Genomic DNA, 25,778 nt, shown 5'->3' with positions numbered 1-25,778 from the left:
CCTGCCTGGTCACCACTGGTACCATCGGATTCAGGGGCCATTAGACCAAGAGAGGCAACTGCCCCCAGGGCCCCAGGTGGACTTTATGGTGGTGTTAGGCGGGAACACGCTGTTGCACGCATCACATGGCACCCTCTGCCCGTGCCCATTGGCACGCCTGGGCCCCTTCGAAGGCTGCTGCTCCTAGAGTGCTGGTGGCCTCCTGGCCCAGTGCCCCATTTCCTCCCGGGTAGAGCGGTGGAGCGAGAGAGCAGGCAGGGAGGTGGTGGGAACCAGCCGGCTCAGGTGCGCAGGCGAAGGCCTAGCAGATTGAGAGGGCCCGCCAGGGGCCAGGGATGTGCGAGGGGACCGCGTAGGGTCGCGGCCCTGCTAGGCAGCGGCTTTCTTGGCCTTGCTCACACGAAGCGCTCAGGCGTGCCCGGCGCTCACGAAGGGCTCACTCTTAACGTTGGGCACTTTCCACTGCTGCTGAGCAGGGTGCGGCCGGGTGACCCTAAGCCCTGCAGCGGGGGACGGGGGACACGAGGTGAAGCCCTAGTGACAGGGATGAGAGCTACCGTAAATGCTAGAGTTCGCCCACTCCCACATCCCCGCCGGTTTCTGCTGGTTTGGGTAGCGCAAGTCTGCCCCTCTTAAGCGCCTAACCCAAACGCGCCAGCGCGGTACATCTTGGCTGACTGCCAGCTCCTGCAACCCTGCCCCAGGAGCACAGCACCCGCCCTCACAGCTAGGTAGGTGTGGCTCCCTGCATGTCACGCCCTTGAGCCTCTTTGGCTCGCCTTCAGCCCCTGCCCCTCTTCTTGCTCTAGCCAATCCTGCACACTTTTGTGTTGTATCAGCTTGTAAGCTCCGCCCCCAGCGCGACGCCCCGCCCCCAGCGCGACGCCCCGCCCCCAGCGCGACACCCCGCCCCCAGCGCGACGCCCCGCCCCCAGCGCGACGCCCCGCCCCCAGCGCGACGCCCCGCCGTGCCAACTCCCACAGCCAGACCGGTCTGCACCGGTTGCTCGGGTGGTTTGTCCCCGCCCCTCGCAGCGCGCAGAGCTTGTGAGGCCCGCCGCTGTGACGTGACCGTGACGCAGGCGTGCAGCAAGCGCGGCCGCTCCCGAGGCGCCTGGCGCTGCCCCTGCCCCTGCCCCACTCCTAGGCAGCGGTTGCTTGGCCTGTGTAGTCAGGCCTGGGCAGCACCTAGGCCTTCACTACTCGTCTTCCGGTGCCGGCCGCGCCCGCCATGGACGACTACGCGGTTTTGTCGGACACCGAGCTGGCCGCAGTACTGCGCCAGTACAACATCCCGCACGGGCCCGTCGTGGGTACGCGGCGGCGGGTGGCGCGCGGGACCTCTCCCGGGACCCCGCGCTCCGCCTGGCGCCCCCACCGACCCCTTCCTTCCCCTCGGGTTCCCTCCCCGCCTTCCTTCACCCCCCCGCGCTCTCCGCATGGCCTTCCCTGGGCTCACGCTCTGCGCCCCGCACTCCTGACCGCTCCACGCCCCGTGTCTGGCCAGGCTCCACTCGAAAGCTCTACGAAAAGAAAATCTTCGAGTATGAGACCCAGAGGCGGAGGCTCTCGCCTCCCAACTCGTCTTCCTCCTCATTCTCCTATCGTTTCTCGGGTGAGATCCTCTGTCTCAGAGCCCTGCTGACTACTCCTGGGGACGGGACTTGGGCAACCGGGAGGACGGGGTCGTGAGACTGTGGCAGGGGCACTAGACTAGAGGGAGAAGGAAGGGAAGCCTGGGGGCAAATGGTCCTGTTCCCTTCTCAATTCAGACTTGGATTCAGCATCCATGGACTCGGATATGTATGATCTGCCCAAGAAAGAGGATGCCTTACTTTACCAAAGCAAGGGTAAGACGGGTGGGGCGAGTGCCTTGACACCTTCACCCCACCCTGTCTAGCACTCCTGAGTAACCCTAGAGGGGAGGAACTGGTGCAGGCCCCCAAATGGGATTCAGATTAGGACCATCCGCACAGGTGGAGGACATCACTGTCTCTTCCAACACTGTTTCCCTTCCCAAGGCTATAATGATGACTACTATGAGGAGAGTTACTTGACCACCAGGACCTACGGAGAACCTGAGTCTCTGGGCACTTCCAAGGGCTTCCGCCAACCAGTAACTTCACTCTCAGATGCTGACACCTTCCACCACCAGGTGAGCTAGTTGTCAAGCACACCTTGGGTGCAGCCTGAGGTGATCATAACTGGGTTTGGACAAATCCAGGAAGCTGATGGGTGCAAATGGGAGCTCCCTACTCCTCCAGAGAGGGTTAGGGTTAGGGTTAGGGTTAGGGTCAGGGTCAGCCTACAGCTGTTTGCACATCCCCAGAACAGTACTTTGCACAAACTATTTGATTAGGGCCAGGATGTGTAGTTCAGTGAAGAGCACTTGCTTAAGGTTCCATGCCCAGTACTCCAAATAAACAATAAAATGCATTTCATTAGAGCATATGAGGCATGACCTGCACCCTGGTATGACTCTAGGTTCAAACTTTCTGAGAATCCTAGGGAACAAAGGAGGGCACTGTGGCACAGGCAGCTGGGATAGTCACTAAGTGGCAAGGCCTTGCACAGAAAAGGCAAGGAACCCCCAGTGGTTCTGGAGGAAGCAGGTGTCTGGCTTTGAAGTGATGGTCAGGAACGTTTAGACTAATGGATATGTCAGGGTCAGTCCTTGCCAGCCAGTGCCCTAACCCCAACTCTGTTCTGTAGGTGCGTGATGACAATCTTTTCTCTTCTTCTGAAGAGGAGGGCAAGGATAGGTGAGTACTAGGAAGGTCTAGAGACAGGAGCAGTCTCTAGACCGAGGCTCTCTTGGCCTACCTGCTCCCTTCTTTTGCTACAGGGAACGCCCTGTATATGGCCGGGACAGCACCTACCAGAGCATCGCACACTACCGTCCTGTTTCCAACGTCTCCAGGAGCTCCCTGGGCCTATCCTATTATCCTACAACCTCCACCTCTTCTGTGTCTTCATCTTCTTCTCCCACCCCTTCATGGCTTGCTCGCCGTGCCATCCGACCAGAAAAGCAGGCCCCTGTGGCTGATCTAGGCCAGGATAGACAGGTCCCACTCTGGGGCCAGCTGCTGCTCTTCCTTGTGTTTGCTGCCTTCCTGCTCTTTGTTTACTACTCCATGCAGGCCGAGGAAGGCAACCCCTTCTGGATGGATCCCTGAGTCTTGATTTCTAAGCCAGCTCTTCTTGGAAGTCCTGGCTGACTGCCTTAGCAGTGTTTGCTGGGGGTGGGGGTGGGGCTTTTCTGTGTGTTCTAGCTTGGGGGTGTTGGGCCTAGCCCAGGGCAGTGTTTCCCCCCACCCCACCCCCTGCCTCATCCTGCCAGGGAGGCAGCAGACTTTGGCCCTCCACAGCTGATTAGGCCTGGGTGTGCCTTCCTCTGGAGCCTTCTGGCCCTGCTTGCCTCTAATCCTTAGGGCCCAGGAGAGCAAGAGCTCATTCCTCCAGAGGAGAATAAAATTGTTGTCATGCATGCCTCCTGTTCATTGTCACCTTGTCGGGGAGATTATCCAAAGGCTTCCCTGACTTTGTTTTCGTGGATACGTAATAAAAAGACTTGTTTATTTTTAACTTGTTGGTTTTTCCTACTGAGGGAGAAGTTGGGCTCCCATGACATAAGGGCTCTAGAACTTGGGTTTGAAGGATTACTATCTGGCTTTGCCTGTTTGGTTCTGCATTTTTGTTTTGGGGAAGTGATCAAATGCTACCCATAGATATGTATGTTTGTGTTTTGTGGGTTTTATTCCCAAATCACTTGTAACTACCTATAAAAGTGACAATCATCCAACGAACTACATGAGAACCCACTTGAAATGTGGGTAAAACTGCATGTATAACATTGTCCACAGGTGTTTTCAACAGGAAAAGCTGACACCAGACAACCTCAGCATCTGAGGGCCCAGGGATGGAAAGGTCGGTTGTGGGTCATTCCTCAGCTTCTGAGATTGTTGCTGCTTTAATGACAAGGTGGGGAAGCTCCAAAGACTGCAGTGTTCCCTCATCTGTGGATAATCAAATTCTTCACCTGTCTGTATTCCTACTTAGTTCCCAGGTTTTTTGTCCTTACTGTATATTTTATAATATCAACATTTACTTGTATTTTTATTTACTTTGGTACCAGGGATTGAACTCAGGAGCACTTAAGCACTGAGCCACATCCCCAGCTCTTTATTTTTTGATTCAAGGTCTCACTAAGTTACTGAGGCTGGCTTTGAACTTGTGATCCTCCTGCCTCAGCCTCCTGAACTGCTGGTATTACAGGCATGTGCAACCATGTCCAGCTTACATGTATTTTTGAAAGGTGATAAACCAGGGGTGGTGGCACATGTCTGTAATCCTAGAGGCTCCAGAGGCTGAGGTAGAAGGATCATGAGTTCAAAGCCAGCCTCAGCAATTCAGTGAGACCATCTCTAAATAAATTATAAAAAAGGGCTGGGGATGTGGCTCAGTGGCTAAATGCCCCCAGGTTCAATCCCTGGTACCAAAAAAAAAAAAAAAAAGGTTGTTAAAAACTCAGGATAGAATGCAATATCCATGTTATGCCTTGCATGTCTGGCTTCACACTGCTAGCAGAGGGCAGGAAAGCAGAGGCCCAGCCAGGGATGGGGCCCATGCTTCAGTAATCTGCTCCTTTGCTGCAAGTGGTGGGACTCAACCGGGCATAGTAACCATGCAGAGCCTGCACATGCAAGGGCTCATGGCTATGGCCACATGATGAGTTTAGCAGAGCAAATAACCCTCACAGTGGTTCCTGACCATTTCTCATTGCTGCATCATAGACTCCCACAATGTTGTGATCCCAAAAGTAATACATGGTTCTTGTACATTTAAAATGTAAAGGAGCCAGGCATAGTGGCACATACCTATAATCCGAGTGGCTTGGGAGGCCAACACAGGAGAATCACAAGTTCAAAGCCAGCAACAGTGAAGCACTAAGCAACTCAAGTGAGACCCTGTCTCTAAAATACAAAATAGGGCTAGGAATGTGGTTCAGTGGTTGAGTACTCCCAAGTTCAATCCCTGGTACTTAAATAAATACACACACACACACACACACACACACACACACACATATTCAAGCACATTGAGAGGAGGAAGCGACTCACTGCTCAGGATTGTTGTGTTGGACTGGAGCCCTGCTGGGGATTGGGTAGAAGCAGGTGAGACCAATGGGAACCTATGTGGAACCTGGGGTAGTGGCAAGGTTGACATCCCCAAACCTTTGAAGAGTTAGCTGTTCTGGAGAGAAGGAACAGCACAAGAGTAACAGGAGCTGGGCCTGGAAAATCCCAAGAATAGGGGAAGAGATATGGAGACTTTGGGGACAAAATGGCCCACTAGGTCTTGAGTACTGAATCTGTTGCAGGTGAGGAGGACAGAGTAGGAGGCTGGGTATAATTGATCACTATGGTGTCTGGCATGTCAGAAGAGAGGGAAGAAAGCAAACGGTGACCACTCATGTGTTATCTCCCCCACTTCATTCATTCATTCTACAAGGGCTGCCAGTTCCATCCGTGTATTGCCAAGGACCTGAGAAACTAGAGGGCTCCCTAGGGCTCTGGGCCTTCCCCAGGACTCAATGCCAGTCATTGAGTTCCTGAGCTTCATTGGACTTCTGAGGTCTCCCATTTAGGCTTGGCTTCCATTGCCCAGGGCTCTTCAGGGCTCTGGGGTCCCAAACTCTGTAATTGCACCCAATCCTCGGCAAAAGGGTGGAACCCCCAAAGGGTTACCTGAGTGCTCCAGACATCATCCAAGTGCTCTGGGGACCTCAACCCCAATGCTTATGAAGGCTCTGTGAGCTGAGGGAACTAGGGGACTCCACCTAAAACTCTGGATAGTTCTGGGGCACCTCCCCTAAGATCTCTGAGGGGCTACTCCAGGCACATCCCAAAAGTTCCCAAATATCTTGCAATTTCCCTGCAGGGCTCCTGAAAATTTCAGTGTCTTCACTCATTCCACTGCTCTCCACTTCCATAGGGATCCAGCAGATGTGGGGACACAGAAGGGGACAGCACCTATCCATGGCCTCAGTGAGGGGCTGTGCTAGCTGCTGTCCAGTCTAAACTCTTACCATTTGCTAGCATGTGGGTGCAACCTATGGCAGTGCTGCTTGCCCAGAGAGATATCTTACCTTCATGCTAGCACCTGCTGGGCCAGGAAAGAGTCTTAATAGTTGATGGGGGAGAGGATGACTGGAACAGGAGGATGGGGAAGGAGACCTGGGGGAGCACCGAAGCAGGACAAGACCAAAATTGTACTCCTAAGGAGGAACCTCTACCCCAGACACATGGACAAGAACAGGGGATGCCACAGGAAAGGCAAAGATGTCCAAGGTTTGCCTAACTACAAGAAACAACAGAGCCAGAAACAAGCAAGGAAGACACTTGCTGGGCGAGGCTGACACCAGTGTCCCCTGCATGAGGAGAGTACCAGGGGTCGGAGCCTGTGGCTCTCAATAAAATGAGACACTCCCCAGTGCCAAGGGAACAAAGGGAAGACAACAGCACTTCATTCTTTTATTCATTTCCACCTGGGGTGGGACTGCTCACTAGGCTCCAGTTCACCAGTCCCAAGAAGATACCACCCTAGAGGCTGGCAGGAAACTATTGGATAAAACCAGAACCTCAGCCCAGCCCTGCTACTACTCCTACTGTGATCAATGGCAGGGGTGGGGTAGGGAAGGTATCCCACACTCCAGAAGCCTCTAGAAGCTGCCCAAACGGAGAGGCCAGGGACCAGCAGAACCACGTACAGAGAGATCCATTGCCACCTAGGGGATGAGAGGTCCTCCTCAGGAATGTCCTTCCCCCTCCAGCCCTGGTGTCCCCAGGACACTACACCATGGAGCCACACCCAACCTATTACCTCCTCCCAGCACCGGCACTGACCCCACCTCAAGGAGACAACCCTGCTTTGCATCCTCTCAAGCCCCAGCCTGCTGGGCCTGAGCCAAGGAACATGCCAAGCTGAGCGGGGCTAAACCAGAACTCCCCAATCTCCCCTCCACATCACTTCTGGAGGGTAAAGACACAGGGGAAAAGAAGAAAATGCCAAACTAGGTGGCAGGGGCCAAGGGGGTGGAATATGCCCCTGGTGACAGGAGACAGGCCAGTCCAGGCAGTGAGCTAGAAGAGGCCACCAGGGCAAGGAGGCAGGAGGGACACAGACTGGAGACCCGTCCTGGCCAGGGGCCTCCCAGGGGAGGGCAGGTAGATGGGAACCCGTGTGCAGGCCCCATCCTGATTGTGAGCCAGCCACACTGAGGAAATCCAGGAGGACCCACTGGGCATGCTAGGAGGAGACAGGCAGGGCTCAAAGGCCCAGCCACCTTGGGCACAGAGCCCAAGAGGTGGTGGCCCAGCCCCAGCACACCCCTTGTCTGGGCCTGCTGGCAAACAGATGCCAGGAGCAGAAGGGAGCCAGCCCAGAAGAGAGTCCCAGGGCCCATTCTCCAGCTGTGACCAGGGCACTAGGTCTCCCTAGGGACAGGAGTGGAGGCCCCTGACTAAAGATGGCTCCAGAGGCCCTGGATACAGGTGCCAAGGGGGCAGGCATGCTGCTCCCAAGAGGTCCCTGGGTTCAATCTAGAGTTGGGGGCCCATGGGGACAGCTGCTGGTGACCCCACAGGTCTGGAGCACAGGCTATGATACTCTAGGGAAGCTCCTCCAGGATCCTTAAGGGGGGCAGGGCAGTAGGGTGAGGAGGAGGCAGCTTTAGGCTAAGTCAGGGTGAGCTGTGCGCATCAGGACGGGGTCTGGCTCTCCCCTCTGCACAGCAGGCTGCTAAGAGCCCGACCCCCACCCCCTGCAAGGGTGTAGGGCAGCTGGGGTTGGGAAGATGTGGCTCCAACCAGGCTCCCTGAGATCATCCCAGGCAGAGGAATCAAAGCTTCTCCCTGCAGAGCCTCAAAGGATGGGAAAGCTGGCTCCATTCTCTCAGAGGCTAGAGGGATGCACAGGACAGCAAGTACACAGATGACTCCAGAGTGTGGGTGTGCACAGAGTTGACTCCAGAGTGTGCGTGTGCAGAGCCGACCCCAGAGTGTGCGTGTGCACAGAGCCGAGCGTGTCCTCCTGAGGAGCCCCAGGACCCTTAGCCCGACATCTTGGCTGAGGGGCTGTCCCCATATGCCAAGAACACATCTGCAGGCTGGGGTTACAGCTTAGTGGTAGAGCGCCTGCCTAGCACATGTGAGGCACTGGGTTTGATCCTCAGCACCACATAAAAATAAATTTAAAAACTTATTAAAAAGAAAAAAAAAAAAAGAACACATCCACACAAGAAGGGCCCACCTTGAGGTCCAGATGTGCAAGGCAGCTGGGGAAAGCGCCAGGAGCTGTTTGCCAGGGTCCGGGTGCTGCCCAGCGGTGACAGCCCACAGCAAAAGCACTCACCACCAGGGAAGCTCACTGACAGATTCAGAGCCACCAGGAGCACCATGGAGAAGTCTCCACCGAGTGCAGACCAGGAAGGATGAGGCACCAACGGCCTCCTTCAGGCCAGAGGGAAGTTTCTTCCCTGTGTCTCACCTCATCCCTCAGCGTCCCCACCTCCCAGGCTGCCAACTGCCCCAACTGAGATGCCAGTGCCCAGGACCTGGGCAACGTGAGGCAGTCGCCTAGGAAAGGGACTTTTGTGCCTGCGCCACGACGAGGCACACACCTCTCCACTCCTGGGCACCTGCCCTTCATGGTTCCTTCTGGGGTGGAGGCAGAGGAGCGGCCCAGCCTGCTGCAGAAACGTCACCCATACCTCAGGCAGAGCTTCGCCAGCCCCTGGGTGGGACATTGCAGGTGGCGGGGAGTGTCCAGCCCCCCAGGCTTGGAGGGGATTCCTGGGATGCTGAACAAGTTGCTGTGACAAGAAAGGACCTCCTGAGCCTGTCATCAGGACAAACTGCAGGGACAGGATTTACCCAGCTCGGCGGGCACAAGCTCCGTGAGCATGGGCCAGAGAGCACACACAGAAGGTGTGAGGGTCACACCAGGCTCTCCAGGGCACATCCTCCTTCCTTGTTGGGGTCGTCTGTGTTTTAATTTGCGATGACTCAAAGATGGGAAAGCCACTCAATCTGGGTCCTGAGGGTGGGCTTACACCTGGGACACATTCCAGAGTTGGACCTGCTTAGGACCTGGAGTGGCACATGCAAGTCCCTGAGCCCAGGTGCCCGCCAGCAGCCACCTTGTGCTTTATAGTGCCAGGTGGGAACAACCTCTTTCCTTGCATACATTCTCCTATCCCGCACTGATCCTGGTTTGACCTATGAGACCAATTAAAAAACGACAGCAGGGGTGAAGGGCATCAGGGGATGAGGTCCCAAGAAGACTGTGGCTTGGCCTTGGGGTGCTCCCTCCTGCCCTCTCCCTCCCCATCTCTCTGATCCCTGGCTCTGGGAAAGCTCTGGCCTGAGCAGCCCTAGGGAGAGGCCCTGCAGGGAGGCATTAAAGGCCCCCTGCTAACCCCAGCTGACAGCACTTCCATGCCACCACCACCAAGACCCACACCCAAGAGACCTGAGCCAGAGCCAAACTCCAGGGGGCCCCCTGACCTGGGACATAAAAGCCAGATGCACAGGGTTTTAACTGGGGGAGCTTGCCCAGTTAGCCCAAGGCAAAGAAACCCCAGAAACCATTAGGAAAAGCCTGGGAATTGCAATGATACGAAGACTAAAATTTTCTACTTGACCCCCAACAACTTCTCAAACCAGTGTGTGAAAGGCTTGACAGAGTGGCGAAAGCGAGCTTCAAGATGTGATCGAGGGCTCCTGTGTTACCAGGTAGAGACCTGGAGCCAACCAACAAGCAAAAAGGCAGATGACCAAGTAGCAATAGGGACAGAGGAGAGGAACGGAAACGCAAAGGGCTTCCACACCGGGCAAGCGACTCTCTTGGAGACCGTGGGCTTCCAAGACTGCCGTTTCGCTCGGCGCTCAGTGCTCAGCTAGGTGACTAAACTACAGGCAGCCCCTGGACCTGCAGGAAGACCAACCAGGGCAGTGTGGTGGAGCCCAGCAGTCTTCGCGGTGGGTGTCCGTGCCCCACGCCGCGGGAAGGCCTGTGCAGCAACACCCAGAAGCTGGGAGGCTCCGCCTGCCAGGGAAGGAAGGCGGCAACCAGCCTTTCCAGGCTCCTTAGCGGGAACCAGTTCGGCAGGTGTTCCCAGGCACGCTGCAGCGTGGGAAGCACGGGGAGGGGCGGGGGGGAGGGCGGAGGGAGGGCGGGTTCCCGTTTGCAGGGCTTCCTCTGCGGGGCTCACCTTGACCTACCTCCCCAGGAAGTGAGAGGGCCCCAGCCGGTGCCCAACCACTGGTCGTCCTGGCGCACAACAGCAATCCCCCGTGGCAGACCACCCTGTCGAGTGACACTGGGAGACTGTCACCTTCCTGCGTCCCCATCTCCAGAAGCGTGCACAGACGCCTCTGACAGGCGCCACGTCCTCCCGCGACCAGGCTGCCCGCTCCGCCCTACTGTGCACAGCACCCTGTGTGCAGGAGGAGGGGGCGTCCGTGCTTGGCAGCGAACCCGCCCAGAGACACGCTCAGGAGCATTGGGCGAACGCGGCGGGCTGGGATAGAGAGGGGCCGCCACACGTCGGGGCCCCGGGGCCGTGAAGCTCACCACAGGCGGCGCCAGAGAGCTCGGGCCCGAGTGGGCGTGGCCCGAGCTGGGGCGGCCGTGCTACCCCGCCAGCCCCCGTGAGGTCGCCAGTTCTCCTTCCCCGTCTCCCAATCTCCCTGGGAGCGCTACGAATCCGTCCCGGACCTTCTAGAAGGCCGCGCTGACCCTCAGAACGGGGACCCGTGGGGGAACGGGACGGGCGGGCTCATCGCGGCCCATGGGCTCCCGGGCCCCGGATCCCGCGAGCAGGGAGGCTTCCCCTCGGCTCCTTCCGCAGGGACGGTCTAGGCGCCCGGGTCGTAGGGGAAGGGGGGCCTGGGAGCCGCAGGCGCGGGAACATCACCGCGCCACGCCCCTCACCCCCGCCGCCTCACGCCACTTCTGCTGCCCCACCCACCGGAAGGTCCCTCCCGGCCTCCTGCCCTACCATTCCGGCTAGCTTCACCAATAAGGAAGCTCAGTTCGCAAGGGCGTCCCGCCCCCCTTCTTGTGACGGACGCCTCTTCTGCTCAGTGGAGTCCACCCCGTCGCGTTCGCGCTCCCACAGGCGGGGCTGTAGTGCGTTGGGGCTGTTTTGTGCTTGGGGCTGCAGCTGAGTGCGGCTGCGCTGCTCTCCCTTGCGCACCTAACGCTGCAGGGCCGTCTCTGGGTTCTGCGCTAGGACTTTGGAATTCTTGATTCACCGGAAGTTGCCTAGCACACCCAGGAGGCGGGTGACTCTTCCCCGCAGTTCCCCCAGCCTGGGCATCTTGCCCGACAGTGATGCAGCCTCGGAAGCCTGAGGAAGCCGCGCCGGCTATCGCTCCTGTGCGGGCGTGGGGCGCTGGGCCAGTCCAGTCGTCCATTGCCCAAGTTCCTCTCACCACTACCCCCGCCAGGACACAGCCCCCAGCCGCTGACCTTTAAAAGACCCCCTCTTCCCGCCTAGTCCGTGGCAACCAGTAATCTTGTTCCCCATGTATACAATTTCGTCCCCGGAAGAGTGTTGCGTCAACCTAACCACATGTGCAGCCTGCAACAGCTTCTGGGTGGGCTGGTGTTCGCGCGGCAGAACCTTGGGAATTATTGCGTGCGCCAGGAATTCTCCCTCTTACTGCTATGCAATAGTCCACGCTGCGGTTCAAAGGGCATCCGTGCCCTTATTTCAAAGGATGTCACCCCTCATCCTTCAAGACCAGCTGGTGGTTTAAATCCCCACCAGCACTACCAGAGGATTCTCTTATCCCCAAAGCTCACTCGCTATAGGTTTGCCATTCTGCCCGTGTAAGGTACTATCCTATTGTGTTGGATTTTGCATTTTCCTGCTCCACGCTGAGCACGCTCCCTCATCCTAAATTCATCCCCCATCTGGGCTTCTGAGTCAGGGAACTAACTGCCCGTGCCCTGAGGGTGCCCGTCACATGCTGTGGCTGGGGTACTTATCTTGGCATGAAAAACCAGCCTCTACCTCAGAGCAAAGCCTGTCCAAGGAAGGGACGTGACCTTTGTCCTTGGAAAGACCCACAGAGCACTCTTAGGCACATTTCCACCCTGACTCAGTCAGGCTAGGTGGGGACCCATAGCAACCCCCTAGCAGCCACCAATCAGCATGAGACAGGGAAATACCTGGGATGCCAGATGACCCTCCCAGTAGTTTATGGTGGTCGATAATGTGTTGGGGAACTGTGTAGTTCAGCACGAACACCAATCAGTTCAAACGAATCCCCCTCTTGTAGTAATCAATCACCCCTACCCAACTTGTTCCCGCCAGTGAATGTGCTAATCATGTTTTAGAGTTGTTTGATTTTTTCCCCCCCGTGGTGTGTCATGATTTGCTAAGAGATGCTATGATGTATGTGAAGTCCCTGCCTTCCCCAAAGAGTGTATAAAACTGCTGCAAACCCTGGGCTCAGGGCCTCTCAGCGTCACCAGTTGCTGTGTGCGTGCGGAGGACCGAGCTAGCTCACAATAAACACCTCTTTGCTGCTTACATCGATCTTGGTCTCTGGTGGTCTTTTGGGGGTCCCGAATTTGAGCATAGCAGGCACTGTCTTCTCTCATTCTGTCTCTTCTGAACAGCTCTGCTGTGTGAGGCCCATGAGAAGTCTCCGGTTTTTATGTGAACACACTTATGAAACTAGTACTTGATGATTTCTGAGTGGTCTGTCTGTCCAGGATGTCCCCCATGCTATAACACTATTTGATATTTCCTTCTGTTGTTTTCAGACCTGTGACTGATTCTGTGTTCCACTCTTTCACCATTTGGACTTCACCTCTGCCTTTCTGTGGGGCGAAAGAAGCTTTTGAGAAGACTCTCGGGGTTTTGCAAACACATCGTGGGGCACCCTGGTCTTTCTCCCCTGGCCTCGGGAGTGCCCTGGACTCCAGGTGTGCAAGTTGCAGAGCAGCCTGAATCCTGAGTCATCTCCTGGAGCAGGGGCTTAGAGGAAAGCCATGGGTGGCTTCTGCCTGTGGCCGGAACAATGAAATGGCAGGGTCCGTGGTTTCCAGCAGCTGGCTTTAAGGACAATGGCTAACACAGGATCTGACTTCCTATCTTGTATAGGTCAGCCAGACAACTCTGTCCCACTATGGCACACTGCAAGTGGCCTTCCCCCATCGATCATAGGTGCCACACTCAAAGCAAATGCCCGGCCACCTGTGGATGAGCCTCTCACCTCAGCACATTTGCAGGGAATTATTGCTCTGCATCTTCTTACGCCCCATGGAACCTGCCTGCTCCTTTAGTATGACCTCCCAGATGCTTTTGGTCATTCTTGGGGGTTTTCTTCTCCGTGTGACCTTTCCCGTCGCCTTATGTACAGCCAGGAGAGACCCGCATCCCTGGCTTCTCTGAACTGTGGCAGTGAGGTGAGAAGGTGCTGGTCCTGAGCATTGCCTTGTTCCAGAAGACCCTGGGTGTCATCTGGGCTGGAGGAATGGACTTTTCCTGCTGGCCAAGGCCAGGCAGTATCGGGGGCAGCAAGCAGTTCCCTAGTGCCCTTCCTGGGGGCATGAAGCACTGTTATTTAGTCTCTTACTTCTGGGAGGCGCTTTCTCTTGCTGAGGTAGCATGACCCTCATGGTGGTCATGATGCCTATGAGCTCGATGGTGTGGGACAATTCCTCTATGTGTACTAGACTATGTGTAGTAAAGAAAGGATGAGGAGCTGGGGTTGTGGCTCAGTGGTGGAGCGCTTGCCTAGCATGTGTGAGGTACTGGGTTTGATCCTCAGCACCACATATAAATAAATAAAATAAAGGTCCAAATAAAATAACACCAACTTAAAAAAAAAAAAAGAAAAAAAGGATGAGATTGGGTTCCTCTTTTTTTTTTTTTTGTATTGGAGACTGAACCCAGGGGCACTTTACCACTGAACTACATCCCCAGCCCTTTTTTAAATTTTCCTTATTTTGAGGCCGGGTCTCAGTAAAATGTTGAGGCTGTCCTTGAACTTGTGAGCCTCTTGCCTCACCCTCCCCTGTTGCTAGAATTACAGGCATGTGCCAGTACCCCCAGCTTGGGTTTCCTTAACTGTCAGCTCTAGTCACAGTAAGAGGACCAGGGGCCTCTCTGAACAGCCCTCAAAATCCTATTCCTAGGGGCTGGGATTGTAGCTCAGTGGTAGAGCTCTCGCCTAGCATGCGTGAGTCACTGGGTTGGATCATCAGCACTGTATAAAAATAAAAAAAATAAAGGTATTGTGTCCACCTACAACCATATATATATATATATAAAATGTATATAATATATATAATATAAATATATAAATATGTATTATATATATATATATATTATATATATATATATTTTTTTTTAATCCTTTTTTTCCTTGTTCTTGTAGGACTGACAACTCCAACAATCAAACCCAAAGGTTAAGTATTTGGTGTTCAGAAGGCAATATTTTGAATTTCCAGCCTGGCCACCTTTCTCCTGTGAAAATGTAGGCTGTTGTTGGGCAGAAGTCCCTTTGAACCTCACTTACCAATGAAAGTCACTTGACTTCCTGAGTTGAGGGACTGGTGTTCTTTTCCTGGAAAGGTGTGTGACAGCTTTTCCTGGGCAAGAGCCTTTCAAGGGCTCATTCCTTACTTTTGAGACCTTGTACAACTACCCTTTGTTGCCATTAGACCTACTCCTGTGGTCTGACTTGGCTGCTTGTTTTCCTCATCCAGATAGGGAATCAAGTATGGGGTCATTTCATGTTTCCTGAATCCCAGAGCTGCAACTTTTCTCATCCCAATCTGAGTCTGTATGAGAAATTTATCACCATGACCTGGCAGGTGGAAGCTCCTATGATTTCCCATGGTAAGTCAGAGCATCCCTGGGTGCTGTTTGTGGTGCAAGAACTGTGGTGGTAGAACTCAACTCTGAGGTCTTGTTTTGGAGATCTGACTGAAAGGGAACTTGCTTTTATCGCCCTTTTGGAGTCCAGACAGGTCCCATGTGCCCCATATGTACTTTTTTTTTTTTAATATTTATTTTTTAGTTTTCGGCAGACACAGCATCTTTGTTTGTATGTGGTGCTGAGGATGGAACCCGGGCCGCACGCATGCCAGGAGAGCGCGCTACCGCTTGAGCCACATCCCCAGCCCCCATATGTACGTCTTATTTTTTGGTACCGAGGATTGAATTCAGGGGCTCGTAAACACCGAGTCACACCCCCGCCCCCGCATTTTTTATATTTTATTAAAGACAGGCTCTCACTAAGTTGCTTGGCGCCTCGCTAAATTGATGCGGCTGTCTTTTAACTCGCGATCCTCCCGTCTCAGCCTCCTGGGCCTCTGGGATTACAGGCTTGCGTCATTGCGCCTGGCCCATGTATATTTCCGTAACCTTCTGCATCCCAGTTTTCCCTTTGCTCTAGCCGTCCCTCCATCCTTCGCCACTGCTCAAACCCCACGGTTAGGTGCACTGAGAGATAGGGGGTGAGAGAGGTTCCTGCCCAGCCCGGCAAATCAGTGTGAAATCTGGGGTCTGTCAGTGTGTGTCCCTGGTGGTGCGAGTGACGTTGATTGGTTGTGGCTGAGTGAGTGACGGGACAAAAGCCAATGACGTACATGGATCGGCTGGGTTGCCAGAGGCATGAGCGGCAGGCGCAAGGCAGGCGGGCGCGAGGTACCAGCGCCAGGCAGAGTCAAATGGTGGGTAGAGGGAGTCCGAGCAGGGAATAGGTGGTTGGCGGGGGAAGGGGCAGGCCAGTAGCTAGGGTTATAGAGGAGGAAGGCTGGAAATGGATAGGGAAGGCAGATCAGAGTTGCTGCCCACCCCAATACAGTCAATCCCTGACAAGGAGTGTAGGGATGAGCTGATGGAGTGGAACCGCTGGGATCTGGTGAGAACTTAGGGCGTGGTTGGGAAGTAGGAACCTACCAGTGGGCAGGGCGGGCCTGAATGTGAACATTTCCATAGCAATGTAAAATCCTGACTTCAGCCTGTGAACAGATACCATGGTCATCCCCCCTTTACAAATGAAAAAATGGAGTTTAAAAAAGGTTAGTAGGACCCTGCTACCAACAAGCAACAATCTGGGGATTAAAGTCAGGTGGTAGCTGACACCAGAGTACCTGGTGGGTTGCTTCTCTCAGGACAGCATATGGATTGAACCCAGAGCTTTTCACATGCAAGGCAAGTGCTCTACCACTGAGGTACATCTCCAGCCCTTACACTGCCATCTTTATCTGGCTGGTCCATTTCTTATTAATAATGGATTATAATATGTAATGCTTTATAGATCACTCAGTACCTTCCAGTCATTGTTTCATTTACTGTTCTCAAAACTAAACACACACCAAATGACAAGACACTCAAAAGGGCAATTACCATACAACTCAGCAATTCCATTCCTAGCCATATACTTACCCAAAGTGAAAATACAACTCTACACCCCAACTTGTGTATGTGAATGTTTACAAAAGCATTATGCAGTGAAAACAGAATCACCGAAATGTCAATCATCTGATGAATGGAAAAAAATGTGGTCTACCACAGAACAGGATATTATATGGCTGTAAAAATGAATAAAGTTCTGACACTGGCTACATGAATAAACCTCAAATGAACTGTTTAGTAAAAGAAACCAGAAAAAAACCCTCATACTGTAAGATTCCATTCTTATGAAATATCCAAAATTGGTAAATTCATAAACAGTAGATCAGTGGTTGCCAGACTGGGAAGTTACATGAAGACATTTTTTGTGGGGCTAGAAACTGAACCTAGGGCTTCATGCTTTCCAGGCAAACACTCTACCACTGAGTCACATCCCAGCCCCCCAATTTTTTGTACTGGGGATTGAACTCAGGGGCACTTATCCACTGAGCCACATCCCTAGCCCCTGCCCCTTTCTTGAGACAGGGTCTTGTTAAGTTGCTGAGGCTGACCTTGAACTTGCGATCCTCCTGACTCAGCTCCCAAGCTGCTGGGATTACAGGCATGCACCATCATGCCTGGCTACATGGAAAGTAAGAAAGTGCACAGTGTTTCTTTGGAGGGGGGTGGGCAATAGAATGTTTTAAAATTAACTTGCTGTGGCTGTGCACTGAACTGTACACAGTCTTCTAAGACAGAATCAATCATGCATGTTTCTGCATGGAGCATGAGAAACAATTACCCTGAGATGGTGAGAAATGTGATGTAAAAAAAATCGATCATTTGCATTTTATCAATTTTCTATAATCATCGTCTATCATGTTACCTTTACAAAATAATATTGAAATCTTATGAAGTTAGTAGAATAACTATACTCATTTTACAGGCCAGGAAACTAGCTCAGGAGTACAGAAGGGCAGGAGTAAAATGAGTAGGCCTTGAGGACTCCAACTCCTACGCTGGTCTCTACAGCTCATGCTAAAACAATTCCTTGGGCACAACAGTCAAGACTCCAAAAATCCCTGATGACCACTTAATGGCGGTAATAAAAATAAGGAATATGATATACCAGGCACACCTGGTATGATTTTAAAACTCAGGCCCATCTTTATCTGGCTGGTACCTTTCTTGTGTTCTGGCTGCTGGGAATGAGTTGGCTCAGGGGTGAATTTTCAAGCCATACATGATTCTCTAGTGAGGATTCTGCAGGCTAGCTTATTATCCTTTTCCATGTTTATTCTTGGGGCTAGGGCTCTCTCCATCTGTTTTAGACAGAAGCTCCTCTCATATTTAGGACCTCTCTTATTCAAGGAGAAATCAAATCTCATGGAAGGCGCAAACAGAATAAAGCAGCTGCTTTTGAAATGCTTTATTAACAACGACTTGAACAGTATAGGGAACAGGTCTAGCTGTGCCCTCATGTTTTCACAGAACAGTCACCACAAGCAGCACAGGACATCCTAACAGCTTTGGCTGCTGCTCGACAGCCTCTGAATTGTGGTGGGGAGATGAAGGCAAACAACAGAGGAAACTCTGGTGCAGCTGAAGTCACACATTACCCAGGAAACTGCAGGTAAGAAGGCAGCACATGGAATCTCAAACTGGGAATGGCAGTATATGAAACCAGGGCTACTGTGGTCTACAATTCAATGCAATTTTGTTCTCTTATGAGGGAAATACATTTACGAAACTGTCACTTCTACAGTGATCCTCACCTATTTATGTGTAGGAAACTTAATATCAGATGGTTGCTATTTCTTGTCACTTAAAATTTATAATCCACTTTAATGATTCAAAAAGGAGGACATGTATATATATAGTCATTGTTGAAAAGGAAAGTGGTTAACTGGGATTTGTGAATTAGGAATGAAGAAAGGTGTTAGCTGGCTTTAAGGAGAGCAAAGGTCAAGAGTTTCAACAATGGTTTTAGAACAAGCCTAAATATAAGGTACAGAGGCCAGTCTTCTAAGACAGAATCAACAGCTATTTTAGTTCATCAACATGCATTTCACAGCCACGATGATGTGTCTGGCACTGATTCCAAATGTATCCAGCAGCTCGCTGGGTCTCCCCCTCCGAGGCACTGCCATCACTGCCAGCTGATGAACCAGGATGTCAGGCTCCATGGAGACAGCTGCAGAGACAGCTTCCCCAATGCCACCTGGGGAAGCAAGGGATATTAGGAACTTTTCTGGAGGTAGCTAGTGAGCCTTAAAGCTACAAAATATACAGACCTTTGAACTTGCTGGCTCCCACAGGGAAATATTTTCCCTAGTCACTGAATCACATAGTCTTCTCCAACTGGCCTAAGGAGTTCTCATCTTAAATTCCAAGACTCCAGTTTGCTCCCACCCCCACATATAACAGGGTCTACTGTCAACCTAGGCTCCATGGATGTGGGAGGGTCTATGGAGCAGATTCTCAAAACTGTGAAGGATGTCAAAACCACTAAGATGAACCAATGAACTGTGCAGGTTCATTGTGCAGACAAGCAGGTCTGAGGCTATTAGCTTGCAAGATAGGCCCTCAGTTGGTGCAAGCAGCTTGCACTGCTGGGATGATTTCTCTGCTGATAGCAGTGGTCCCTCTGTCTGGACTATTTGTAAGAACAACATGGACTAAGCAAGCACCCACTTTTCTGCCAAGAATTGGAAATTTGTTATGTGCCTGGCAGAGGGTGTCAATGTGAGCAGCCCCCAATAGAAATGCAGGGCTCTGAGTCTCTAAGAGGCATACCTGGATAGATATAGCACACATGAGAAGTGTTTTTCTCTGTGTGTCTCATGGCAGGGAGTGAGGTAGACTTCTCCAGTCTTCAACCAAGGTTCCTATACTAGTGGAACCCACCACATGCCCTTCTCCTGTGATAAACCTCAACCAGGAGGGCAACTGGGTGCCACATGCAGGGAGTGCTTCCAGAGAATCATCCATCAGGATGTGGTCCTGGGAGCCATCATGAGAACATATGAAGCTCCTCATCAGATCACATCATGTGGGTTAACCTTCTCAAGTCCAAGTGTCACTCAGCCCTCTCTCCCTCCCTACCATATGCTCTTTTCCTGCATTTACTTTATTCTTTGCAAGGTACTATTTTGGGAGATGGCAAGTAAACTACTAATCATTCAAACTCAAAATTAAACTGTAAATAAAGCTTTCTGTGACTGCTCCCTGTTCAGTACTGAGTTAGCCACTCCTCTGTGTTGCCAACAACCCACCTTGGTGACTGGACAGTGTGCTGGGGACACACAAGAGCATTATGGGCTGGGTGAGAAGATCCCTACATTAATACACTTGCAAAGAACAATAATAAAGGTATGTTGTGAACCAGGGATATGGCTCAGAGATAGAATGCATGTCCAGTATGTGTGAGGCCTTGGGTTCAATCCCAGAACTATCAAAAAAATGTTATCTTTGGGTGAGTAGTAGATGGGCACTGATGCCCAAGAGCATGGAACATCTCCAATCAAGGAAACAAACAAACAAACAAACAAAAAACACTTCTTGCCAAAATAAACTTTCAAACACATTCATGATGCCTGCACACACCTTCTAGGTAGTGATCCTCCACTGTGATAATCCGGCCGCCTGTGGCTCTTGCATTGGAAATGATGGTGGCAACATCCAGGGGTTTAATGGTAAACAGATCAATGACACGGATAAAAATATCTGAAGAAAGTAATACCAGCTTGGTGTAAGAAGCAGACTTAGAATATAGAATATGCAGGCACAAAAATAAACCTGTTGGGGCACATGAGGTAGGCAAAGTCCTGCCTCTTCCAAGGATGAACTTCAATGTTCAGAAACAACCAACTGACCTTGTTTAGAGAGATCATCAGCAGCCACTAAGGCTTCATGCAGAGTAATTCCAGCTCCAATAACCGTGACTTTGTCATTGACACTTTGGCAGACAACCTGGTATAGCACCAACAAAACAAAGTACTGTGGTTACTACATCTAATTATGAATGCAATGCATTCCACTATTGTCATGTATGTAAGAAATAAATAAATAATAAAGCATATCTCAAATCAGAGGGCATTCTGCTACACTGCTATTCCCCAATGCTAATAATGTCACTCCTTAATAATTCACTAGAAAAAAGGCTGAATCAGATGCATTTAAAATCCTGACATACTCTTTTTTTTTGCAAATTTGTCTTCTCTTGACTTACAATACAAATTATTAAGTTCTTATATAATGCATAAATAAAATGATTCTTTAATGCCTAGCATGTACAGGCCCTGGGTTTGATCACCAGTACCCCTAGCCCAAACCACATATATACATATGTACATACACATCTATGTCCACTTTGCAAAACCCAACCATTTAATTACCCATGCCCATGCATGTTACCATATACATACATACACACTTTAAAGTTTCATCCTTCACCATTAGAAAATTTATTTTTTTTCCTCAGGACCAAGAAAATTTTAGGAAACAAAAAGACAAAAGAGATATAAGAAAGATCCTTCAGCTGGGTGCAGTGGTGCACGCCTATAATCCCAGTGGCTCAAGAGGCTAAGGCAGGAGGATCATGAGTTCAAAGCCAGCCTCAGCAATGGCAAGGCCCTAAGCAACTCAGTAAGACCATGTCTCTAAATAAAATACAAAATAGGGCTGGGGATGTGGCTCAGTGGGTGACTGCCCGAGTCCAATCCCCAGTATCCCTAAATGGAAAAAAAAGGAGAGAGAGCAATGGCATTTTAAATTGTGTATTCTACTAAAGTATGATCTCAATTGTGTAAAATATATACATATGCCTAGGAAGAAAGCAGGAAGGAAACATGCCAAAATGCCCATAATACTCTGTAGGTAGTAAGTAGAGTCACAAACTTTCTTCACAGTCTTTTCTAATTTTCCCCATATGCATCTTGGACAGGTAGGCACAGCAGGAAGTGGACAATTTGGTGGAGAGGCCCAGAGAGGCTGAGCTTATGCCTGGGCCCGAATCCTGGTCCTGGTGCTCAGGACCTGTGAAGCCTTGGGCAAGGTGTTTACTTTCTCTGATCCTCATCTACAATAAGGGCTGATAATCTGAGTTTCCCAGGGATTTTATGCAAAGTGCCCAGTAATGTCAAGCTTTAATCATGAGGCCTACAGATAAAGCTATATTCCATGCACAAAATAAACCACAGGGTCAAAGAATCTCCCCCAGCAAAATGGTTTATGTTTTTTTTTTTTTAAAACCTGGCCTTAGATCTATAAAATATGAACCTAGCAGATATATATTACTCATTTGGACTGGTTTTTCTTGATTTTGTTTAATTTGAGACTGTGAAAAATTACAGTCAACAAACTCAAGTGCCTTTGAGTTGTTATAAGAGTTCAACAAAAAGACTACATTTGGAAAAGAGAAAAGTGCAGGTCAAACTAAACTGTCAGAAGGCTCCTTCCTAAGGAAAATCAGGCAAAGGTCACGAGTGATTTTTTAAAAAATTTTTTTCAGTTGTAGTTGGACACAATACCTTCATTTTATTTATTTATTTTTATGTGGTGCTTAGGATTGAACCCAGGGCCTCACACATGCTAGGTGAGTGCTCTACCGCTGAGCCACAACCCTAGCCCCGTCACAATTGACTTTTTAAAAACAAAAGAAAAAGAAAAAAATTATTGTTTGTGAGGATGCCTAGGGCAAGGTTTATAACAGTTCTCTTTACATAAATACATAAATACGATACTGGATAACACTGCAGAACTTGAGCCTTACCTTAGCCTGTCCAATCTTAAAGGTTTCTTGAGGAGTATAAAGAACCGCAGTTTCTGGCCGGCTGGTTCGAATGAAACACATTCCCTAGGGCATAATGTAAACCAGACACACAATTTATAAAATCAAGCTATAAATTCCCATAAACCATCAGGAAGTGGGAAAGAGGAAGACTGAGTGTCTACTAAACAATCAACCATACATTTTGAAGCAAGGGACAAACATGTACAACCACGAGTGAACTGGACTGTGCTACTGGGCCAGGCAATAGCCCAAGTGGGACCCTGGCAGATGCCCTTAGTGACAAGCTTTCCAAACTGTCCCTTTTATTAACTTAGAAAACATTTCCCAAATTCTCATTGACTTGTTCTGTCTCCACCGAAATAAACTCAGGACAGAGGCACTGATTCATGTTGACTAGAAAGCCCATAATGTAATGTTAAAAATTAAGTTTTGCCACCATATAGCTTGTAATACTTCATTGTTAGAAAGACCTTAAACATATGAATGTAAAATGACTCACCTTTTCCCAATAAAATGTGTAAATAGAGTTTTACTATCAACTTGCATACATAAACATTTAGGAGCATAATAAAATCTCAAATGTCTAGTTAAAGTATTTGCTAACTTACATTAATATATAAATGATGCATTACAAACTAAAACATCAGCCAGGAAACATTGTGGGGAGCCACTCTGAATGACCCTAGCCTTCCATTCTGAAGCAAGAGGCTCCAACTGATTACTACATTTCATGATAACTTGGGCATTGTCCCAGCTCAGGAAGTCTAAGGCATGTCTTCAGATGTAGGTGTCACCCCTTGGGTTGAATTACACTCACCTATCCCTTGTGACCCTGCCCCTTCTGGCCTTTTTTGGATAGAACTTTCTAAGACTAAGGGTCCCCCAATAAAAGCCCACTTCCGAACGTGCTTGCTCTCTCTCACCAGCCCCTGGTGACTTTCTCTTGCTCTCCCAGTTGGGGAACTTGAGGCCGCGAGCGGAGAAGCCATCCTGAAGCTTGTTTAAAGGTAAAGTGTGTGTCTGTGTTTTATTTGGTGTCCCTGGAAATTTACATGAGTGACTTTTAAGTTCAGCTGCCCACACGGGTTGGGGAGAGCAAAACATTGCTTTTGTTGGGCTTGGGATGTGGCTCAAGTGGTAGCGCTCGTCTGGCATGCATGAGTCACTGGGTTCAATCCTTAGCACCACATAAAATATTGTGTCCACCTAAAACTAAAAAATAAATATTTAAAAGAAAACATTGCTTTCGTTCATTCATGTTATAAAGCAGCTTTATTTTGTGTGTCTTGAGATATAACCTAGCTAAAGGAAAAATGCACAAATGCTAAGTGTAGCCCCCTTGAACCTTGGCAAAGGGCACACACCACGTAACTAGCACCCAGCACATCCATCAGCTCAGAGTTCTTTCATGTCTCCTTCCAGTCATTCCCCTCATCCTGAGGGGCAACCTCTACTCTCATTTCCACCACAGCCTTGTTTTGCCTCTTGTGAACTTTCTAGAAATGGAATCAGATAACAAGGATGAAATCATAAAACAATCTCCAAGATATAGTAAATAGGGGCTGAGGATGTAGCTCAGTGGTAGCGCACTTGCCTAGCATGTGCAAGGCCCTGGGTTCCATTCAACACCAAGAAAACCAAAAACCAAAAACCAAAATAAATAAATAAATAAAATAAAAATTCCCCAACCCAAAACAAGTAAAAAAAGTCAGTCCAGAATAATATGTATGATGTGAACCCACTTCAAAAAATCATAGAAATGTCTATGCATATGTGTTGTGAATGTTCAGAAAGGAAATTCATGCACTCTGTCCTGAGTGTGCCAATGTTACCTGTGCAGAGGCATAGGTGAGGTACAGGGCCAGAGGTGCTGAGGGAGTCTGGTAAACATCATGGACAGGTTGGAAAAATACTGACATTATATTCCCTAAGCTCCCTTACAGCTAGGGTCTAGACAGGAATTTAACTCTACCATCTAATGTTATTATACAAGACCTCCCAAGGGGAGCATATGTGGCTTTCTGAGCTGTTTCCAACAGTGAGCCAGAGCTGGGCATCCTGGGGTTTGTCTGCACTAGTACCTATTGTCCACTCTCTAGTTTTCTAGATTTTAAGAGGCAGTGGTGGCAGAAGCAGTGGCTTCTTTATGCCTGGCTGAGGCAACTGGGTGTGCCTTGTTTTTGTTGTTTTGAGTCAGGGTCTTGCCGTTTCCTAGGCTGGTCTCAAACTCAAGGGATCCTCCCACTCCAGGTCTTGAGTAGAACTATAATGGAACTACAGATGTGCACCACTGCACCCAGCTTGGGTATATCTAAGTCCCATAGGCCTAGCAGTGGCCTCAGAGTGGCAGCTACACTGGTGGGTGAATACTCCACAGTTTGGGACACCACCTGGATCCCACTCCTATGATTTCATAAGCATGCTTTGTTAAACCTCTTACCCATTTAGAATACCCAAAGTGCTTCCCATTTCTTGCCCTTAGCCTTGACCCAGAGAGGCAGACAAGCTCTGTTCAGCATCCTTTCATATCATGTTTTAAAGTTCTTTATTTATTTTTATGTGGTATTGAGGATCGAACCCAGTGCCTCACATGTGCCAGACAAGTGCTCTACCACTAAGCCACAACCCCAGCCCCTTTCATATGGTTTGAATCTGTTATAATGCCAGTGTGTCTGTGCACAAAATTACCTGTTGCTGTAAAGATCATACTTAAAAAAATAATACTATCACCACTGAGCTACATCCTCAGCCCCTATTTACTATATCTTGGAGATTGTTTTATGATTTCATCCTTGTTATCTGATTCCATTTCTAGAAAGTTCACAAGAGGCAAAACAAGGCTGTGGTGGAAATGAGAGTAGAGGTTGCCCCTCAGAGACATGAAAAAGGGGGAAAATCCCATCAGTACTAAACTTGGAGCAGAGCCTTTTTTTTCTGGTGCTGGGGATTGAACCCAGGGCCTGGTGCATGTGAGGCAAGCACTCAACCAAATAAGCTATATCCCCAGCCCCTTAGAGCATTTTCTGTCTCAACCAGTATCCCATTAAACATACCTTGGTATTGGCTGCTAAATAAATAGCATGTTCCGTGGAGACAGCATCACTTGGATAAAAAATAGTGCAGTTGGGAACTGCTCGGAACATGGCCAGATCTTCCAGGGCCATCTGGGAGGGGCCATCTTCACCTGAGAAAACCATAGCCCAACAAAAATATGAGCACAACACCTCCAATAAGCTACCCTCTGCCTGCTTACCTGCTCTTGAGAGGTAACAATTCTCATTGCCACAGGGTGCCCCAAACAATAGCAGAGCCCACCAAAATGGTCCAACTTTGATATCGCTGTAACTCATTATAATTTATATTGAGCTTTCACATGTCTATCTCCCTTGAGATCTAGATGAATCAAGTTGGGTTAGGCTCACAATTGACCTTTCAGAATGACTGATCTCTGTCACTTGATACTAATACTGTCTAAGTTGACATGATGCTCTCTTCCCTGAGTTTTGGTGGCCTGAATTGGCCTGAGTCTCTAATCATTCCTATTCTACTTAGGAAGGTCCC

The 25,778-nt window shown here is 50.1% G+C and overlaps 2 protein-coding genes and 1 long non-coding RNA gene across 3 annotated transcripts in view; 1 reads left to right on the top strand and 2 right to left on the bottom strand.

The window, feature by feature from the left end:
- The first annotated feature begins 1,068 nt into the window (after window positions 1-1,068).
- Window positions 1,069-3,585, top strand: Emd (emerin). The gene is made up of 6 exons (XM_027921674.2): window positions 1,069-1,313; window positions 1,508-1,615; window positions 1,773-1,850; window positions 2,022-2,155; window positions 2,713-2,762; window positions 2,846-3,585. Exons 1-6 carry the CDS (start codon window positions 1,232-1,234, stop codon window positions 3,174-3,176), a joined length of 783 nt encoding a protein of 260 aa, XP_027777475.1. The 5' UTR covers window positions 1,069-1,231; the 3' UTR covers window positions 3,177-3,585.
- Window positions 3,586-9,881: 6,296 nt separating this feature from the next.
- Window positions 9,882-10,627, bottom strand: LOC114080174 (uncharacterized). The gene is made up of 2 exons (XR_003580578.2): window positions 10,284-10,627; window positions 9,882-9,990 (listed from the first exon to the last, which is right to left on the bottom strand). It is a non-coding gene; the product is annotated as an uncharacterized lncRNA (long non-coding RNA).
- A 7,844-nt stretch (window positions 10,628-18,471) lies between these two features.
- Tktl1 (transketolase like 1) overlaps window positions 18,472-25,778 on the bottom strand; it is a 29,502-nt gene continuing 22,195 nt past the window's right edge. Inside the window, exons 8-12 of the mRNA XM_027921760.1 lie at window positions 25,271-25,401; window positions 22,197-22,280; window positions 20,299-20,395; window positions 20,030-20,149; window positions 18,472-18,644 (exon numbers count right to left, since the gene is read on the bottom strand). Coding sequence (XP_027777561.1) covers window positions 18,472-18,644; window positions 20,030-20,149; window positions 20,299-20,395; window positions 22,197-22,280; window positions 25,271-25,401 — 605 coding nt within the window. The remainder of the gene's footprint in view (window positions 18,645-20,029; window positions 20,150-20,298; window positions 20,396-22,196; window positions 22,281-25,270; window positions 25,402-25,778) is intronic.

This window comes from Marmota flaviventris, chromosome X (assembly GCF_047511675.1).
Source record: "Marmota flaviventris isolate mMarFla1 chromosome X, mMarFla1.hap1, whole genome shotgun sequence".
Classification (NCBI taxonomy): Eukaryota; Metazoa; Chordata; class Mammalia; order Rodentia; family Sciuridae; genus Marmota; species Marmota flaviventris.
The sequence above is the reverse complement of the archived record's forward strand: the minus strand, read 5'-3'. Positions and strand labels throughout refer to the sequence as shown.